This window comes from Podarcis muralis, chromosome 2 (assembly GCF_964188315.1).
Source record: "Podarcis muralis chromosome 2, rPodMur119.hap1.1, whole genome shotgun sequence".
In the NCBI taxonomy this organism is placed as follows: Eukaryota; Metazoa; Chordata; class Lepidosauria; order Squamata; family Lacertidae; genus Podarcis; species Podarcis muralis.
Genome location: NC_135656.1, coordinates 64,685,929 through 64,703,429, shown reverse-complemented (window position 1 = coordinate 64,703,429; position 17,501 = coordinate 64,685,929). Strand labels below are relative to the sequence as shown.

The 17,501-nt window shown below is 41.2% G+C and overlaps 1 protein-coding gene across 2 annotated transcripts; it reads right to left on the bottom strand.

Annotated features, from left to right (window-relative positions):
* Positions 1–5,231: 5,231 nt before the first annotated feature.
* Positions 5,232–16,389, bottom strand: SAP30L (SAP30 like). 2 transcript variants are annotated; one of them, XM_028718339.2, is made up of 4 exons: positions 15,758–16,389; positions 13,716–13,838; positions 11,356–11,376; positions 5,232–10,041 (listed from the first exon to the last, which is right to left on the bottom strand). In XM_028718339.2, the coding sequence occupies exons 1-4, from the start codon at positions 15,941–15,943 to the stop codon at positions 9,916–9,918; spliced, it is 456 nt and encodes a 151-aa protein (XP_028574172.1). In that variant the 5' UTR covers positions 15,944–16,389; the 3' UTR covers positions 5,232–9,915. The 2 variants fall into 2 exon arrangements, with proteins under 2 accessions (XP_028574172.1, XP_028574171.1); XM_028718338.2 differs by having other exon boundaries at positions 11,278–11,376; positions 15,758–16,371.
* Between the last annotated feature and the right edge of the window lie 1,112 nt (positions 16,390–17,501).

Sequence of the window (17,501 nt, the reverse complement as noted above, 5' to 3'; positions counted from 1 at the left end):
TTTTGGTCTCTCTTTTAAATTCTTGTGTTTCTTTGCCACTGCCATTGGTGGCTGTGAACCTGTGATCCTCCAGCTGTTGGACTCAAACTCCCATTACCCCCAGTCAAATATGATGGTCCAGGAATATTTGGAAGCTGGCCACCTGTGGGCTACATTCCACATGCCTAATATCCACTTTTCTTTTATCAGATACAAAAGAAAGTTTAACACGAAGCATCACTATTATGACTTAACCATAAAGCAACCTTTCAGAATGCTGTTTTCAGGACACACTGCACTGCTCACTTTAATATCTAAGAATAGGCTTTTGAACTTTTGCTAGAAATATGGCTCTAAAATAATCTTTCCCCTCCCCTTCACAATAACATCCCTGCCTAAGGATATTTATTTGCACATTCATTTCTGTATATATATAAAACTCAGAAATGTGTGGATTACAACCAGTGGCAGACCTTGGCGTCTCAGATTTCAGTGGTGCCCTGTGCCATGCCAAAACCCATCACAGCCCCCTGCCTCTCACCTTCTGTTAGATGTCAGAGTTGCAGTGCCTGCTGTGGTTCTCAGGAAGTTCTGTGCCTGGTGTGATCGAAGCAGTCATGCTCCCCTGGATAAGTCTTTGCTTACAACATACTACAGTCTTTGTAACTGCTAGCACATAAACTGCTAGCACTGACACTTAATGACAGGAAGGATACTTCAGAGTAACAAAATCTTCCTTTATTCCTCTGCTACAGGAGATGGAAAATAAGACAGGAGGACACAGTAGTAATTACTCCCAAAGTCTCTATGAACATATTCCCAGAGACTAAGGGACTTCATGTTCAGTATCATGACATGGGAATAAGGCTTTGAGCTGGTTTATACATGTGTTCATCACTTGCTTACTATAGCATCAAGAGAAATTAGCCACCACGTGTTTATCATCACAGAAGAGAATTTTTCGCTCACACAGCATTTTTTTAAAAAAGTGATATTCTTTCACACATAGGAAGCTTACACTGAGCTCAACTATAGCTCAGCATTGTTACCTCCTCCCTACAACAAAAGGCAGCTCTCCTTGGTCTGCGGCAGAAGCCTTTTACATCACCTGCTACCTGAGCCTTTTAAATGAAAATGCCAGGGATCAGGAATTTTTGCATGCAAGGCATGTGCTCTGTCACGAAGGTCCTGTACAAACCCTCATTGAAACCAGTGAAGTGCATGCATGGGGAAAGCTGCCTTTAGGGTGACCACTTTGGGAAGGGTCCCCAGGCTCATTTTCTTTAGCCCACGGGGGATTGGCAGACAATGGGTTTCTCTATCAAGAAAGGGAAAGGTTTCAACCAATCATCATGCTTGAACTTCTAGATCAGTGGAATGAAGGCACTGGCCTTCTGGATTAGAGACATTAAGCCTGTGAGGCAGACAGCTTACCAAAAGGGAGATTTTGTACACGTAGATGGGCAATTGTGTGCCAAGGTGGTTTGAAGCTGTGGCATATTTTCCTCCCTGTAACTTTGCTTACATTTTCTTAAGGAAGCGCCTGACAGTTCTTGTCATTTAAGGTCCCCCCCCCCAAGCCCTTTAGATGGCTCCTTCAGGGAGGGTAATTGGGCCATAATTTGTTTTTTATGTCAAGATGGCGTCAAAGATAAGGTGGATGTTTCAGAGTTTGGGGACTAAAGAGACAGGAGAAATCCTGACCTGGGCCCGACCTCGAAATAATGGCCAAAAGCCCCAGTAAGTAACAGTTGCAGGTGAAAGATTTACAGCCAGTGAGGCCTTTGATCCTCACCCATCCTTCCAGTCTCTCAGGACCTTGGTCAGCTTTCAAATAAAATAACTGCAATGTCTTCTTAGCCTTGTCTGCCCCTAGCCTTTCCCACATATGAGTCTACTGGAATCTCCAACCTAGACAGCCCAATCAGATCAAGTCTTCTGTGCTAGAGAGTCTTGTAACTCCTCTCTCAGCAGCCAAAAATGCTGTGAATTGATGAACTGATGGGAAAACACCCAGTAGGGCAAATCCTTCCTAGATAAAACACAAGTGAGACACCACATTGTTCTTTATAAAGGCATTATTAAGTCAAACGTAAGTACTTTCCCAGGCAGCATAGATTGGTTGATTGCAAATGGTTTAGAAAATGGTTTAGGGTGTACCAGTGCTGTTTGCTGGGTTTTGATGCTACTGATGGAAGGATTTAATTGATGGATTTCCTATGCATACTCCTAAGGCTCTTCGTGCAAGTCAAGTGCTCTCGATTGAGCCCATGCTGACCAGTGCACCAATACATTTTTAGTTTCACTAAGGTCCATCTAACTCTGCTTAATGCTAACACAAACATGTCCCACAATACTGTAGGTAACCACAACAAATTGGCATTGAGCTTGGCTGAGCTCACAAATGGCAACAAGGAGCACAGAAAGCCGTATCACAAGTGGTCCATTCAAAATGTGTCATCACTGTGGAACCTTGGTTATTCTTCACAAAGTAATCAGTATTTGACAAAGCAGCTATATCAGAAATGATGGAAATCATTTAATGTTATCATTAAAACAGTAGCAGAAGGAATAGTTTGGGTTTAAACAGTGCTGCTTCTGTACAATATATAGGAGGCATCCAGCTCAAATCTATGGCTCTATGATTTTTGAAAGATTAAGGTTAAAAACTATTTTGTCCTTTGAAATAAGCTTCTTTCTGCCTCATTTGCAAGGCATTTTATAATTTCTTTATCCTTTTAGTGAGTACATGGTTGAGATCACCATATCCTTGCAGTAGGATGTGTTTCTTTTTCCATTAAAAAGATGTCTGCGGTGCTCTGTGGCCGTCCGTGCTGTTGCCCTGGTTTTTGACTAAGCTGCAGGCAACTGGGGATGTTGGCTACACAGCGCCCGAGATTGATGCCTTGCTGATTTTCTTGTTAATGGAAACTCAACCTTAGAGAAATCACACACAGACCTTTTTCTGCACTAATCTCACCTTTTTTTTTTTAAAAAAAATCAACTAATAAACAGCTGTTGGGAGTAGGGTAGGCAGCCTTCCTATCTTCCTGTGCTTATAGGAAAGCCTAGCTGGGGACATCTGTCTTGAGAGACAATGGCATGTGCCTCTTCTCTGGGGTGTACCTATATGGGTGATAATATTCCTCAAAGTTTAATCCATTTTCTATGTTCATTCCTCCTGTTCCTTTTAGTGCACCCTCATTTGTGCTGCTATAGAAACCGAATCTGTAGGAACATAATTAAAATACATGCTAGAAAGCAGCTTTAAAAACAAGTTTAAGAAAAGCTGGGAGGGGGAAGGGTGGTGGAAGACTTTCTAATAGCCTGGGAAGATCTAAACCTGTCTCCAAAAGCAATGGAGACGTAAACTCAACTCCAGCTCTTGAATTAGAAAAACTAATTAGTCATCCCTTCTTATGTACACTGGGTAAATATAAAATATAAGCCTCAGCTATTAGTATAAACTCAAGCCTGTTTGATAACAGATTGCCTATAAAATAAACCCTCAACCATTAAATCTCCATTCATGTTCTCCACTATCCTCCAATCTGCCCTTTATAACAGGGATGCTGAGAAAAATCAAAGCCTGGCTTTTATCAAACGTTATGGAAAGGGTGGAGAAACAACTCCTTCAGGGATCCAATCCAATGCGCATAGTGCCTCTCATTCTCAACCAGGCCATTTAAAAAAAGCCAGATTTTTTATGATATTCATATCCCTTAATACTGCATAATCCTACTTCCGGTATCTGACAAGCACTTCTATGGAAAGAGTCCTGTTTGTGACAGGAAAATGGCTGCAGTCCCTGTTAACAGCTGTGGAAAATGTTCCTTACCCAATCAGCAAAACACAGACCTGCGGCTGAGAGGGAAGGGGAGGGGCACAAACACTGCCCAAGGTTATAAGGCTGCAATACCAGCTGTGCTTGCTTAGATGATACTGCCCTCATATGGTCAAAAAGCATACAGGAGGGAAGTACACAGAATGATCACAGTCCAGTACTCAGATTATAATGCGCTAATCTAGAGCAATGATGCAGAAGTCACCCAGTTCAGAGATCGGTGGTTTGAAAGCTACATGCCTTTGCCCCAAGAATCCCAAGAACCAAGCTATGAGCATTATAATGTAAAGCTCTCAGAAAACAATCCATTTATATAGTGGAAGCACAACAGCACACACTTGAACTATCCTTGGTGTGCTTTGTCCTTGGCGCCCCTTCTGCCAGCTTTAAGTGGATTCTTGAAGGCTCTTCTTGGTAACAGTTTCCCAAAGGGTAGTTAAAATGGCTGATTACTAACATAACAACAGCAATAGCCCAAAGAGAATAGAAGTAGTTTGGAACACCAGTATAAATTTAAAAATGTGACAAGTTTACAAGGACAGGCATTTCACTTTACTTTATTTATCTATTTATTTTAAAAACAGAGCTCTGTGTTCTCTATAATGTTCAACTAATTCCTGCAACTGAAATGTGACCTATTCTGACTATATAGTTGTGACAAGATTTTCAAGCAGTGCTTCCTGTTCAAACTTGTCAACATAAACAAATTGCTATTTTGCCTATCATAAGACTAAACTCAAATTTCAACATAGATTTCAGATGATGCAGTGAAAATCTATAATATGTACTAAGACAGCTTTATCCTGGAATATATTAGTAGTCTATGCACAAACACAATTATGCTATTTAATTTATGTTTGCATACATCCTGCACTGCCTAAAAGCTGCTCGGGGCAGCTAAAATGGGCAGCTCTTGTTCTACGCCATACCTTTACCCATAGAACCATATAGGCTGAACCATATAGCGACTTATCCATATTCACAAAGTGAGCTTCTTGGCTGGCTGGGCCTTCAACACTGATCTCCTCAGTCTTAGTCACAACACTCTATCCACTACACCATTTGCTATTTGTCATTGAGGGAAGCCACCTTTCTTCCTTTGCACCACCAGACAACTGCTCTTCAGCCTGTCCAAGGTATTTGCTTGCACTCAAAATTGTAAGTCAGTTGGCAGACATCATGAGGTACATAATATGATTTGCTTCCAAGCTTTCAGTTTTCAAAATATGGAATACTGGTAAGCAACTGGGTATGACCAGGTCAAGTACAAAATGTCTGAAGTTGAGAAAAGGTTTTTTTGCTTTTTCTTCCCGCATGGGTGATGAAAGTGTCTTTGTATGCCCATCATTTGAGGATTTCAGCAAACATAGTATTAACACCTATAAATGAGTACATTTACAAGGAAAACTGCAACCAGCAAAACTGATCATTTATTAAAAATGCACCTCAGGCATTGACATCTTTGTCCAACAGCACAGAGTTTTAACTTACAGTGGAAGGAAGGATACACTATACATCTTAGAGAAAAGAACTCTACAGTTTCACTGTAAGTCACAAGGTTGCTTTAAGAGTACACAGTTATTATTTCACAATGAAAGCTTGCCTAAAACATTTGGCATAAAGATCAGAACAAGACATTGAAGGCCCACCAGAATGAATGAAGGGGAAGGGATGTTGTTTTCCTCCAGTAAGCCTGTTATATATCAAAGGGGTGTAAAACACAGATAAGCAGGTAAGTTGTCATGTTTTTCTAGTGTGTATCAGGACAAGAAAGGAGGGATGAAGGCAACGTAATAAAAGGCAAACTCCATAAGCTCATGTTTGAAAATTGTAAAAAAAACCCAAAACTACACCTCAAAAACAACCAGCAGGAAAAAACTATTGCTAAGCATTTCATTGAAATTCTGAGTTTAAGGCATGAGCCCCTTCCCCTCCAGAAACATTTGAAATTCAACATCTAAGGTATTAATAAATGAGAATAGGTAAATTCTACAGAAGAGCAAGAATTATCCTGCACCACTATCACACTTTTAAGAAACAAACAAATCCAAGCACACCCTTAGATTCACAACTGAGCATGTGGGATATTACAAGTGAGGGAACACTGATGTTCTGCTTCATTATAGCAGGGCCCTTTAATCAATTGTTCCAGTACAGAGATACTTCTTTTAGGATAGCTGTCCTGAAGATTCATCAGTCCCTCATCTCAACATACAGGGCGAAGTGACACTAGTGCACTGAATACAACAGTCTGCCTTTTAAGTCTTAGCAACTTTATCAAAATGCTTTTTTCTAATATGCCAAGGGGTTCCATCTTATTTACATTAGAATTTATCAACACGAGGTAAAGTGCAAGGCTCCCAAACCCACCCACCCCCCACAAAAATTGCATTTGGCTAATATATAGTTATCACAAAATTTAAAATACTGTTTTAGTAAGTTCTCTCTCAAGACAAGTCACCAATTGCTGCATTTCTGGGATATATCTTGCTCATGGCTTTTAAAGTCTGCTTTCGAAAATCTGAAAAAATATCCTAGCCATGAGCTACTTTGGCTTTGCTGACGTTTACACAGATACGTTTACTGATAAAATATTTCAGGTGGCGGGGGAAAAAGGGTTTGATTGAATTAGTCTATGAATCTAAGACTTAGGAGTTCTGCAAGAACAACTGCAGGACTTAACTTTTGAATCATATTTCATGATATGCCTTGCAAGACAAAATCTGAAATTTAGTGCAGGAGTTTGATATGCAACATTTATATTGCAGAAACACACTTGGACTTGCTTGATTTAGTTTCTGACTATTTAATCAACTGCACAATGTATTCATAAAAGTGTCATTCCAGTGCTATAATTGTCATTGCACATTCCCCATCACTTTGCTCTTTCCTTCATTCAATTCAAGGGATGAACAAAAATCCTTGCACTACTACAACTACAACAACTAATGCACCGAGGACCACCACATTTGATGGTTAACTTCGTTATAGAAGATGTGCCACATTAAGTTCTTTGGCTCTGATGCAAAGCCCATTAAAACAAAGATGGCCCTTCTGCTAGCTTTAAGTGGATTCTTGAATGAGTTTGAAGGTTTCAAACAGATCTTCTTGCTTGGAGTTAAGTTTCATTCAGTATAGCTGTGGTCAGCAATATAATCTCCCACACCTAATCTTAAACGTGTGAACTGTCACACCCAAGCCACAGTTTGTAGCTGACTAGCTTAAACCCCATGTAAACCATATAGTTGACAAGAATCAAGATAAAATGCAACCCACCAGTTTGTATGAACGAACATGTCAATGTGACTAAGTTCTCACATATTCTATTAATTTTAGAATATCCTTCACATCCTTTGAAGCTCAAAAATGCTGATGAAGGTTTTATTAAAACCACAAGGAATTGGATAATTTCCTTAAATGGCACGCAGCATAATCTGCCATTACATTAAACAACTGCATTATGGCGGTTTTGGTGATTCTACACTAGATGTTCAAGAATCACAGGCTTCTCCCTGAATATAGATATTGCTGTGAGCTGGATTCCTTTCTAGCATGACAAGCCATGAAAATGGCTTATTTTGTCTGCCATGACATTTGTTCAACCCTTGTTGGTCTAGCTGAAAATAAGGCATATAGAGATGTCTCTAAACTACAACAGGACTCAACAATTATGATATCAGCAATTGCTGATCTGCTTGTGTAATGAATAACAATTACATTTTACACCAATTAATTTATTTGGGGAAATGATTTCCTTGATTTGATTTCCAAAGCCATGCCTAAAGGGGTAGCACCTGCATTTTTCCATAGTCATTTTGAAGCTGGCTGCTGAAACCCTGCAGTTGTTTATTTACAAAAATTGAGACCTAACACTAAAAAATGTACATTTTTGGTCTAGAAGTGAGGCATACAGTGTGTGTCTCTTTGATGACCATGGCAAAATTCCTCTAACTGCAAACATGAATATTCTGGAGATAAATCAAAAACTATGTCCTCAAGCTTCTGCTTATAAAGATTAATTGTGTTCTGGTGGTCAGTTCGATTCACTTTTCCCAGTGAAAAGAGAAGTGGCACTTTGTGTATCTGTTGGAAGTGCATGGTAAATTGACATACCCTTTGCTGAAGCTGCCTGAAAATAACCACATTTAATGGTGGTATCCAATTAATTGAGAGAATATGTATTCATGACGCATATCCATTGTTTCTTGAGCATCTATTTGCAACAGAAACAAACCATTGCAAATGAGTGTTGCATCTTTGAGACCAATTTTAGTTTTTTCATGCGCTTTGTCAGATTGAAAAGTATTTAAAAAGATAAGGCTGCATTGAACAACAAATAAATGTAAGGCTGAATTAAGCAGTATCTTTCCACACAGTTAATCACCATAGCATAACATGAGTTTGGGGTAGGGGAGAGATCTACTATTAGGATGCCAAAATACTCTTGAATGCTTGCCTATCACCTTATCATCTGAGAAATTATCTTTGGAATAGATTTTCGGCATCTTGCACCGTACACTCACCTCTTACTTCGATACAAGACTGATGGATTTCAGAGGTGCTTAAATCTGTGCTTTTATAAAACAAATTCAAGGACTAGAGCAGCACAGGGCTGATATGATGCTCATAGTCTCCAAGTTGAATGTGGAAATTTTTTTGAAAACTACAAGAAACAGAGTGTTACAACTCTGACCTTCGGTAAAGTCTTACTTTAGACCAGGCAAGATGTAACTTACTAAGCAAAATACAGTTCACCATTCATGTTAAGCAGTCCATCAAGAGGTCAATAATCTGTATATGTTGTTGGCCAGGACATAAGACGTTAGGTACCTGCAAGCCAAAGGTAGCAGGCCACAAGTTGTTGACTTATTTTAGACCATAGTGTTGCCTCCTCCACTGAAGAAAATGAGGAAGCTGAACACATGTGCAGTGCATAAGGAATTCTGGATTGGATAAAAGGTGAAGAGCAACAGGAAATTTAAACAATGGTAACTTTGTCACTGCACATTTCAGGTGGCTGTATGTAGGAGAGAGAAGTGGATTGGCACTAATTCTCATTTCCAAAAATTAGAGTGAGCAGACATCATAACTGCTGACATCATAACTGATGTTTTGCATTTGTGTGCATTCAAATGTCAAAGCATCAGATAGGCTAATGGATATCTGCCTAACCAAGATCAGATTAGGTCTATAACTGAATATTTGGTTACAGATCTGGGCTGTACTCCTACACTCATTTTTCTGGAAGTAGACCAGTGGAACTCAATGGGGCTTACTTCTGAGTAGATATATATAAAATTGTGCTGTTAATCTGGTGCTTTAAATATTGATCAATGGCCCACAGTAACTTAAATAAAGCCATTTTTAGTATGGTGAAAAAACAGAATTAAATTTGTGCACTGCACTTTGCAAGAGCATTGGATAGCATGTCTAAATTCTAATAGCTCTCAATTAAATGATGCTTTTTAAAAAAACAACAACACCTGAACATTTAACATTTTAACTTTTGTGAATTCACAAAATAGAAGTTCCAGTAGCAAATAAGCAGAGTTGGACAGTTTTAGTATTCTATCAAGACCATATACATACAAAAAGGCGAGGTTTAAAAACTTCTAGCACCCATACATATTTTGTCTCAAAGCAAGTAATCCTGTATTAAATACAAGTGGTGACCACACTTAAAAACAGGAACCCCAGACCAAGATTTTTGAATCAAAATTCCAGTGTCATGCCTGACCTGGACCAAATAAGTCCTAGAGCCCTATATGGATATGGTATGATCCAGTTAAAGAATGATGAACTCATATCACATGTGACTTATAATCAAGAGATTAATTTTAATCCTGTGGACAGGCATTATATTTGACTTCTTGATTTTTCCTGTGATCTCCATCCCTTCAGTCAAGTATTAGGCTTTGAAAATTCTGGAATCATCACATATATTCATGTATTCTAATATTCTGGACCAAAAGTTTTCTGTATAATTTCTAGTTTGCACTTTAATTTACAAAAATGTTAACTCTTTTGTATTCATAATGCACCTGATGCTTCTTCAAATTCACATATGATTGTGTCCCAAACCTGCCTGATCTTCATTCAAGTTTGCTACTTTCTGACTTCTGATCCAACCTACTCTTGTTACTCTTTACCATGTATATGAAGTATGCAAGTGTCTCTTTCTCATTCACTGGGATGTTCCTGAAGTGACGGCTGACAGTCTGAAAGGACAAGAAAATTAGAAAGTTTTGTAATATGGAACTAGCACACGGTCTGTACCAGGGATAGAGAACATGCAGTCATCCAGAAGTTGTTCAACTCCCAACTCCCATCAGCCAGGACAATAGTCAGGGATCATGGAGTTGTAGTCCAACATCTGGACTGCATCTGGACCACAGGCTCCCTATCCCTTGGCAGTTGATATTTCCTATGACATGCAAAGCAGAAAATGAACCTATAGAACACATAACAACACCTTGCAGAAGCCCCTGAGAAACATAATGACCTACAGTATAAAACAGATATTGCCCACTTGAACAATTATAGATGTCAGTTGATAAATCATACAAAACTTCCAAGCCTGGTTGATAGCTTGGTGTTTGTGAGAGGAGGGTATTGGTTTGTACTTTGTATTTTGGGTTCTCATTTTGTATTTTGATGTTGAGAACTGCCCTATGATCTTCAGGTGTACAATTTTATTAATAATGATAATGATAATAATGTTTGGTGTTGGTAAAAAAAGCATGGCCTGGAAGAAAAGCATAATTTCCTTAAATGAACATGTGCTTTTGCCCACAGTTCCCTCAAGTTTCTTTTTAATGGACCTGTAATTTAGGTACTGGCCAACACTTTCAAGAACTGAATCAAATCCTCAGTTTGTTAACTGTCAATGCTCCTGTGCCAGGCAAAAGACACAGACACAGGCAAAAGTAAATTAAGAACAAACCTCAACTTACCATCATATTTTGTTAGTAAAACAAACCATAAACACTGGTTCATATGTCATGGCAGACCAGCCCTTTGTTCAGGAAAGCAAGGAGCAGTGGGGGAGCATCACAAGGACTTGAGCAATGTGCTGTGCACAGGCATGCTACTCTTTCATATGATACCATAGTTTAATTTAAACTATGGATTAATATGACATGTGACTGATGCAACATATGTAAACAAGAGAATGTTATTTGGTGGTGGTTTTTCCCTCTCAAAAAACTTGAACAATAAGAGAAGAAAATCAGCTTAATTTATTAGCTGAAGCATTTCAGGTCCTTTCACATTTTACCCTTTGAGAAGCGCTAAGTATACAACTGAAGGCAGTGGTGCCATACTGACAATGTGTAGCTACAATAAGTAGCTACAATTACAAGTCAGTATTATTATAATAAAAATAAATAAGTTTGGTTGTGGTGGGTAAGCACGGTTCATATAATGAAAGCACAGAAGCTTGCTATCCAACTTACTTCAGCCAGCTGAGCTTTATTCAGGCCAGGTCTGGTTTGCAACTTGTAATGCCTTTTATAACGACGCAGTGTGTTTACCTGAAGTTGAAACAAGTCGACCTGCAAAAAAGATGGCATGACTGACAATTAAAAGGTATAGTCTTTTTAAAAATATGCATCTACTCTAAGAAATCTGTAAGAAACATCACCTGTTTTAAGGCAAGGAATTCCTGTTCGATACACAAAACAGGTAACTAGCATATAAATAGTGGGACACCAACAACTCTGCAAGCACCTTACTTCCCTGTACTTTCAACAGAATGGTCTCTCCATTTTGTATGCGCTCTCTGGATTGTAGCCACCATATTGGTGAAGTGATGTGAATACACTATCCCAGTCATTTCTTTGGTGATACAGCAGGGTCACATTAGACTATTCTTATTTGCCCTCTTAAAAGATTAAGGCTTGGATCCAGAGTTCCTGTGAGAGGGCAAGCCAGAGGTCACTGGTAGAGCGCATGCTTTGCACACAGACAATCATGCATTTCATCTCCAGTATCACCAGATTGTTCTGGGAGCGATTTTTGTCTGAAACCCAGGAGAACCACTGTAAGTCAGAATGGACAATGCTAAGTCAGGTGAACCAATAGTCTCAGCGTAAGGCAGCTGCCATGGTTTCTAACTTGCTTATAGGCCGCTGGAGGGAGGGAGATAAATTTTCACCAGTTACCCTTCTCACCTGCAGGTCCCATGATTCAGAGTGTTGGGGGACCGTTCAGATAAATATGGGTGGTGGTAGTGTCAAATTGGTGAAAATCTCTTCCTCCTGCAGGAGCCTCTATTCCACAATAGTCTATTCCGCAAATGGAAGAAGTCCTTCAACTCACTGAGGGGAACTCTGGATGCAACCCTATATCCTTATTTAACTTTCATTCAAAGTTAATACAATGTGATGTTCAAACAATCCCTAGCACTTCTTTTATTGATATGCTGCTATGTACAGGTGAATGCCTTCTGTGCCAACTTTTAAATGCCTGTTGGAAACTTTTCTATTCCGTCAGGTTTATGCAGGCAATTAAGAGTGCACCCCCCAAGATGGGCCACTGATTTTTTAAAAATTCCTTTGCTTTTAACTTGCTTTTAACTTTATATTATTTATTGTCTGGTTTTATGTTTTTTATATTGCTGTAAAATGCTGTGGAATATTTTTATGATACAGGATAGAAATGTTTTATAACTAACTAACTAACTAACTAAATAAATAAAATATAGCCTGTTGAAGAAGTTGCATTTTTAATTACTTGTGTTTCAATCATAATTTGAGAAGTACAAAAACCATCATAACTTATGAAAGTCTATGTCACAAAGAGCAGGCTTTTCAAGCACTAAGTAAAAATCAGAAAGCATATCTCTTATCCAGATCTTTCCCTTCTGTAAACAAGTTTGTCACTTGCTTATTTATTATTTATTTAAGCCTTTTATACCCTACCTTATATCTTGCCCAAAAGGCTCTAAGAGTGACCTAAAAAAATCAGTACCAAGATGGTCCTTACCCTTAGGCTCATAGTCTAAAAATGCATGACACACAAGGGAAAGGGAAAAGCAAGCTCAAGCACAAGTTATAGTCCTTATAATGTAGTGGCTGTTCTGTCTATGCTGATTAGCACTGTATAAAAGAGTAGCCACTTTTGACCCATGTCAGTTCTGGCTGTCTTGCCCTACCCCCTCAGTTCTATTCTAGGAGCAGACCTGGTGACCTGGGGCCAGAACAACTCCTGGTCTTTCCTGAGATAGCTGATCAGATGAGTTAAAATCACCACAGTAGGGGATATGATAGTAAAATGTGATGGACAGTTTCTTTATAAAGTAGTACAAAAGTACACTAAATTTTGCAGGAAAGCAGGTTAGTTGTGTGTAGCCTACAAGAGCTCTGTTTTCTCTAAAAGCAACCTGTTATTACAAATTAAATTTCCAAAAATTAATTTTCCTAAACGATAAGAGGCTGTTGGAGGGTGAAGGCACAGGGATTATAACCTTACTTATTTACTATGTAACCTTCAGGCTGTAGATCAGAAGTGAGGACCCTCACATCTGGTGGTCAAATGCGGCCCTTCATGTCTTTTGGGATTATTTCCACACCACAACCCTTCTCACTCCATACTCTATCCCCAGGCTACATTGTGGCTCTGCCCCCTCATCAAATGCTTTTAACTGACTGGAATGTGTCCTTGAAGTGTACCTTTTGCTTGCCTGGATGGAAGATAGAGAGGTGTGGGGTGTGGCTGCAGAAACCTTGGAATTACACTTGTTGCACCACCCACCCACCGCTGGTATGTGGCCTGCAGAAGGTTGTTCATGAGAAACTTCAACCCTCAGGTTGGAGGTTGACCAAGATGAATGAAAATACAATCAGGGTCAAACAGAAATTGCAACAATCTCCAATTTAATTATGCTACGTACCTCTGGGACATCAATCTCATGCTCTGGAGAGTCTCCCCCATCATCACTGGTCTTCCTCTTTCTTTTGTTTCGAACACTCTGAATGAAGTTCTTGTGGAAATCACATATATACAGATGTCCTACCTAACAATTAAAATAAAAAAAATCATGCAGTGAAATAGTACAGTGGTCACAATATAGCAGAGTGGAAGATTACATTGTAGAAATTACATTTAATTAAGCTGCAAAATATCACTAGCACAGACTTGGACTTTTTTTGGGAGGGGGGCGGTTTGTTTATTTATTAACCTGCAGGCTGCTGAGAGGCAGAATACCAGCAACCCACTTAAATATCATGGGGCCTACTCCACCCTTTCTCCATCCCTGATATATTGAGGGGCAAAGGTAGTTCATTTAAAAATAAGTTATTTGTGGTTTATGGCAGGCTGCTGCAGCAGTGCTAACAGCAGTCCACACCAAGGAAACAGTTCTCCACTCATTCCTACCCACATGCCTTCCCATTGCCAGAAAGGGAAGCAGTTCCTCCAATAAGGACTTGCAGAGGTAAATAAGCTGAAGTCTGGGAAACTGAAGTTGTGGCTTAGAACTTGGAGTTGCACATGGAGCAGGTGAATTCATTCCTCCCTTCTATAGTTTCAGAATGGGACTTGGCATTCCAGAACCCCAAAAGATGAGCTGAGAAATTATTTGAAAGTATTTATTGAGCATTAGTTCCTAGTTTGGGACACTGCATAATTGTCTACAAATCAGCTTGCAAAAGAAAAAGATCCAAGTGTGTTGGAAGTTGGTAAGTTACATAACAGGGCACCAAGTATAGTGAGGGTTTATTATGATTTGAAATATAAAGGTAAATTTATACCAGACTTACTTCTGTATAACTTACTTATTTTTTAGTCTGACAGCATATCAGTTACCTATTAGGCCTATAGCTGCTCCATGCATGTACAGGGCAGGGACAAAGAGGCAGTAAATTTCATTAACCACAATTTGAGACTTGAGGACTATTTCATTGTCTCCAGAGCATTACAGTTATCATTCTAGTGAGTAGGCATCTGATAACATCCATGAAAGCTTACACTACAGTTCCACAGGACTCTTATGCGTTTGCTGTAACATATTAAAGTTTTTTGTTACTTCAGGGTTGGAGATTTAACAGGTTTTTAAAACCAGCCCTTTCAAGGCAACAGTCTGAAATCTGCAGAGGCACATCAGTCAATTAAAAATACTGTACATACAACAGCTCCCAGCAGTAATGCCACAGTGTCAATAACAAACAGTAATACTGTATGACAAAGAAGTGGATGTTTTATTGGTTCCTCAAACTGCCACTGATAAATGTCCTCTATATACCAGTGCTATATATTTACATAGCATTATAGACACCTCCACCCTTGCTCTTAAAAGCTCAGAACTGGTTATAACTTTTTACCTCGACCAGACATGATGCTGTTTTCCCTAATCTGCAATGTGTTGTGAACTTTGTGCAATTAATATCACTCTATCATGAGATTAAAGTGTATTTCCACTCTGAATTAAGTTGGCTAATTGTTGCTCCCATTTCTATTATTATATTTGTATGTATGATCTCTCTCTCTCTCTCTTTTACTCAGCATAACTTTATAAAGCTAGACTGGACAAAAATATAGTATGCAGTTAGAAACCACATAAGATGTTGTAGACTCTCTTCCTATAACAAAAAAGAAGCAAAATCTCTATCTACGTAGCTTTCCACGCTAGAAACATAAGACATAAGTACTGTAGAGGCAACATGCTCTCATTTCAACTATTTTTTAAAAACCAGTTATAGTTATTATAAGTTACAGTGAATGCAGTTTGTGTACTGCTAAAGCACAGCTCATCTCCAACGATGGGCGGCCTGAAAACTGCAACCAAAAGCCTCCACAAACCTTTCGCAGCTTATGCTGCAGCAGCTAGCTATTAGATCAACACCAACAACATCTGAGATTATTCTCAGGAAAGGGCAAACACAGAGAAATGCAGCACATCGAGGCAATCCCACCCCTCACCCCAGCACAACTCACGCTTTTGTCAGTATCCAGCTTCAGCTTTTTCTGGGAGATGCTCTTCTGGATCCTCTTGCTGAAGGAGGCATTGCCAGCCGGGCGGACGCAGCGGTCCCCGTCGTCGATAAGGCAGCAACTCTGTCCGTAGAAAGGGGTGGTGGGAGGCCCATCCCGACTGTCTTCCTCAGTGCTGAAACCATTCATCGCAGCCTTCCCCCAGCCCCGCGGAGAGAAAGCGAAGGCAGGCGGGCAGCGACCCTCCCCGCCTCTGGGCTACTTCGCCCGGGTTTTGTGAAGCCCCCCCCCCCCCGCCTCCTTCTGGCCTATCCGACCCTGGGCTTATCCACCTGCCTTAAAGGGACATTGCAAAGCAGGCTGTCAGCAGGACACTTCCTCCCCGCGCCCCTTTTACAGCCTTTCTCAGCTCCCCCCCCCCCCAGGAAACCTCCACCTTTTCCTCTCTCTCTCTCTCCCTCCCCCCACGTCGCGAGGGACCCACAAAAACCGTCTGTGGGGCAGCCGCCCCTCTCCCCGCTCTTTTACGAAACTCACTCTCTTTCCATCCTCGGACCACAAACGCCCTTTCCGACCACACCGCCCCCCCCAACCCCCCTTCGTCCTCCCCGGGACTCTGCCCCGCCGCCCCTGAGGGGGACACTCGCCTCCGCCCTGCCGCCCCCCCTCCTCCACCGGCCTCTTCCTCACGGCCTCTCAGAGAGCAACTCCTGACAGGCGACCCCCTCCCTCCCTTGGCAACAACAGAAGCGGGCGCCGCTCAAGCTCCCTTCACTCGGAGACACCCCCCCCCCCCCCGCTGTCGGCAGCCTCGTGAGGTGGAGGTGGCCGTTGCTGCCTGCCCTCCGCCGCCCGAGCAGGGAGAGCCGGACCTCCCCCGCCTTCCCGAGGGAGCCAGCGACTGACTGCTCTCTGCTCTCTTCGCCTTCTCTTTACTCTCTCTCTCACACACACACAAAAACCTGCACGCTCCGCCTCCTCCACCTTAGCCGGAAGTCCCGTCTCCCAGCAGCCATTGGTTGCTCGAGTGCGGAAGGCCGGGAACTGTGCCGCCGCACGGACGGTCTATTGGTCGGAGCGGCTGTCCGTCTGCGGCGATAGGCTGTTTCCTGCGATTGGGGCGGTTGCTAGGAGAGTGTTTGAAGTCCGCACATAGAATGAAAGCGGAGGGGAGGGGAGAGAGGCAGGGCGGAGGGAGGAAGTTTCGGATGCAGCTCCGAAGCCTGTTTTATATGCAGAGCGAGGGGGGGAAAACAACTTACATCAGAGTAAACACGCTTAAGGTTGCGCTGCTTAAGACCTAACCCGAAAAAGGAGCGCCTTGTAACAATTTAAAAAGCGGGTGGACTGCATTGGGTGGGTTTAATATTGTACATAAATACACTTGGTTGAATAGGACCCTGAAAGTCATCTAGTCCAGGCATAGGCAAACTCCGGCCCTCCAGATGTTTGGGACTACAATTCCCATCACCCCTGACAACTGGCCCTGTTAGCTAGGGATGATGGGAATTGTAGTCCCAGACATCTGGAGGGCCGGAGTTTGCCTATGCTTGATCTAGTCCAACCCTGGGCAGCGCAGGAGTCTGCGTTAAACCTGTCTCTGTCTTTCACAGGCACCACAGCAATCTTTGTCAATACTAAAACAAGCCACGGACTATTCCTATCCCCTCTTCTGGATGCTCGGATCTGCCGCAGCTGGCGAGAAAGGCAAGTAGGAAAAGGAAAGGAGTTGAGGCGGCGCGAGTGG

Excerpts from the sequence above, each read along its gene's own strand:
- SAP30L (XM_028718338.2), bottom strand. The coding sequence starts at position 15,943 with ATGAATGGTTTCAGCACTGAGGAAGACAGTCGGGATGGGCCTCCCACC. Across the intron at positions 11,377-13,715 it reads ATGAGATTGATGTCCCAGAG|GTCGACTTGTTTCAACTTCA; the intron begins GTACGTAGCATA and ends TCTTTTTTGCAG. Across the intron at positions 10,042-11,277 it reads ATAAAGCTCAGCTGGCTGAA|ACTGTCAGCCGTCACTTCAG; the intron begins GTAAGTTGGATA and ends TTGTCCTTTCAG.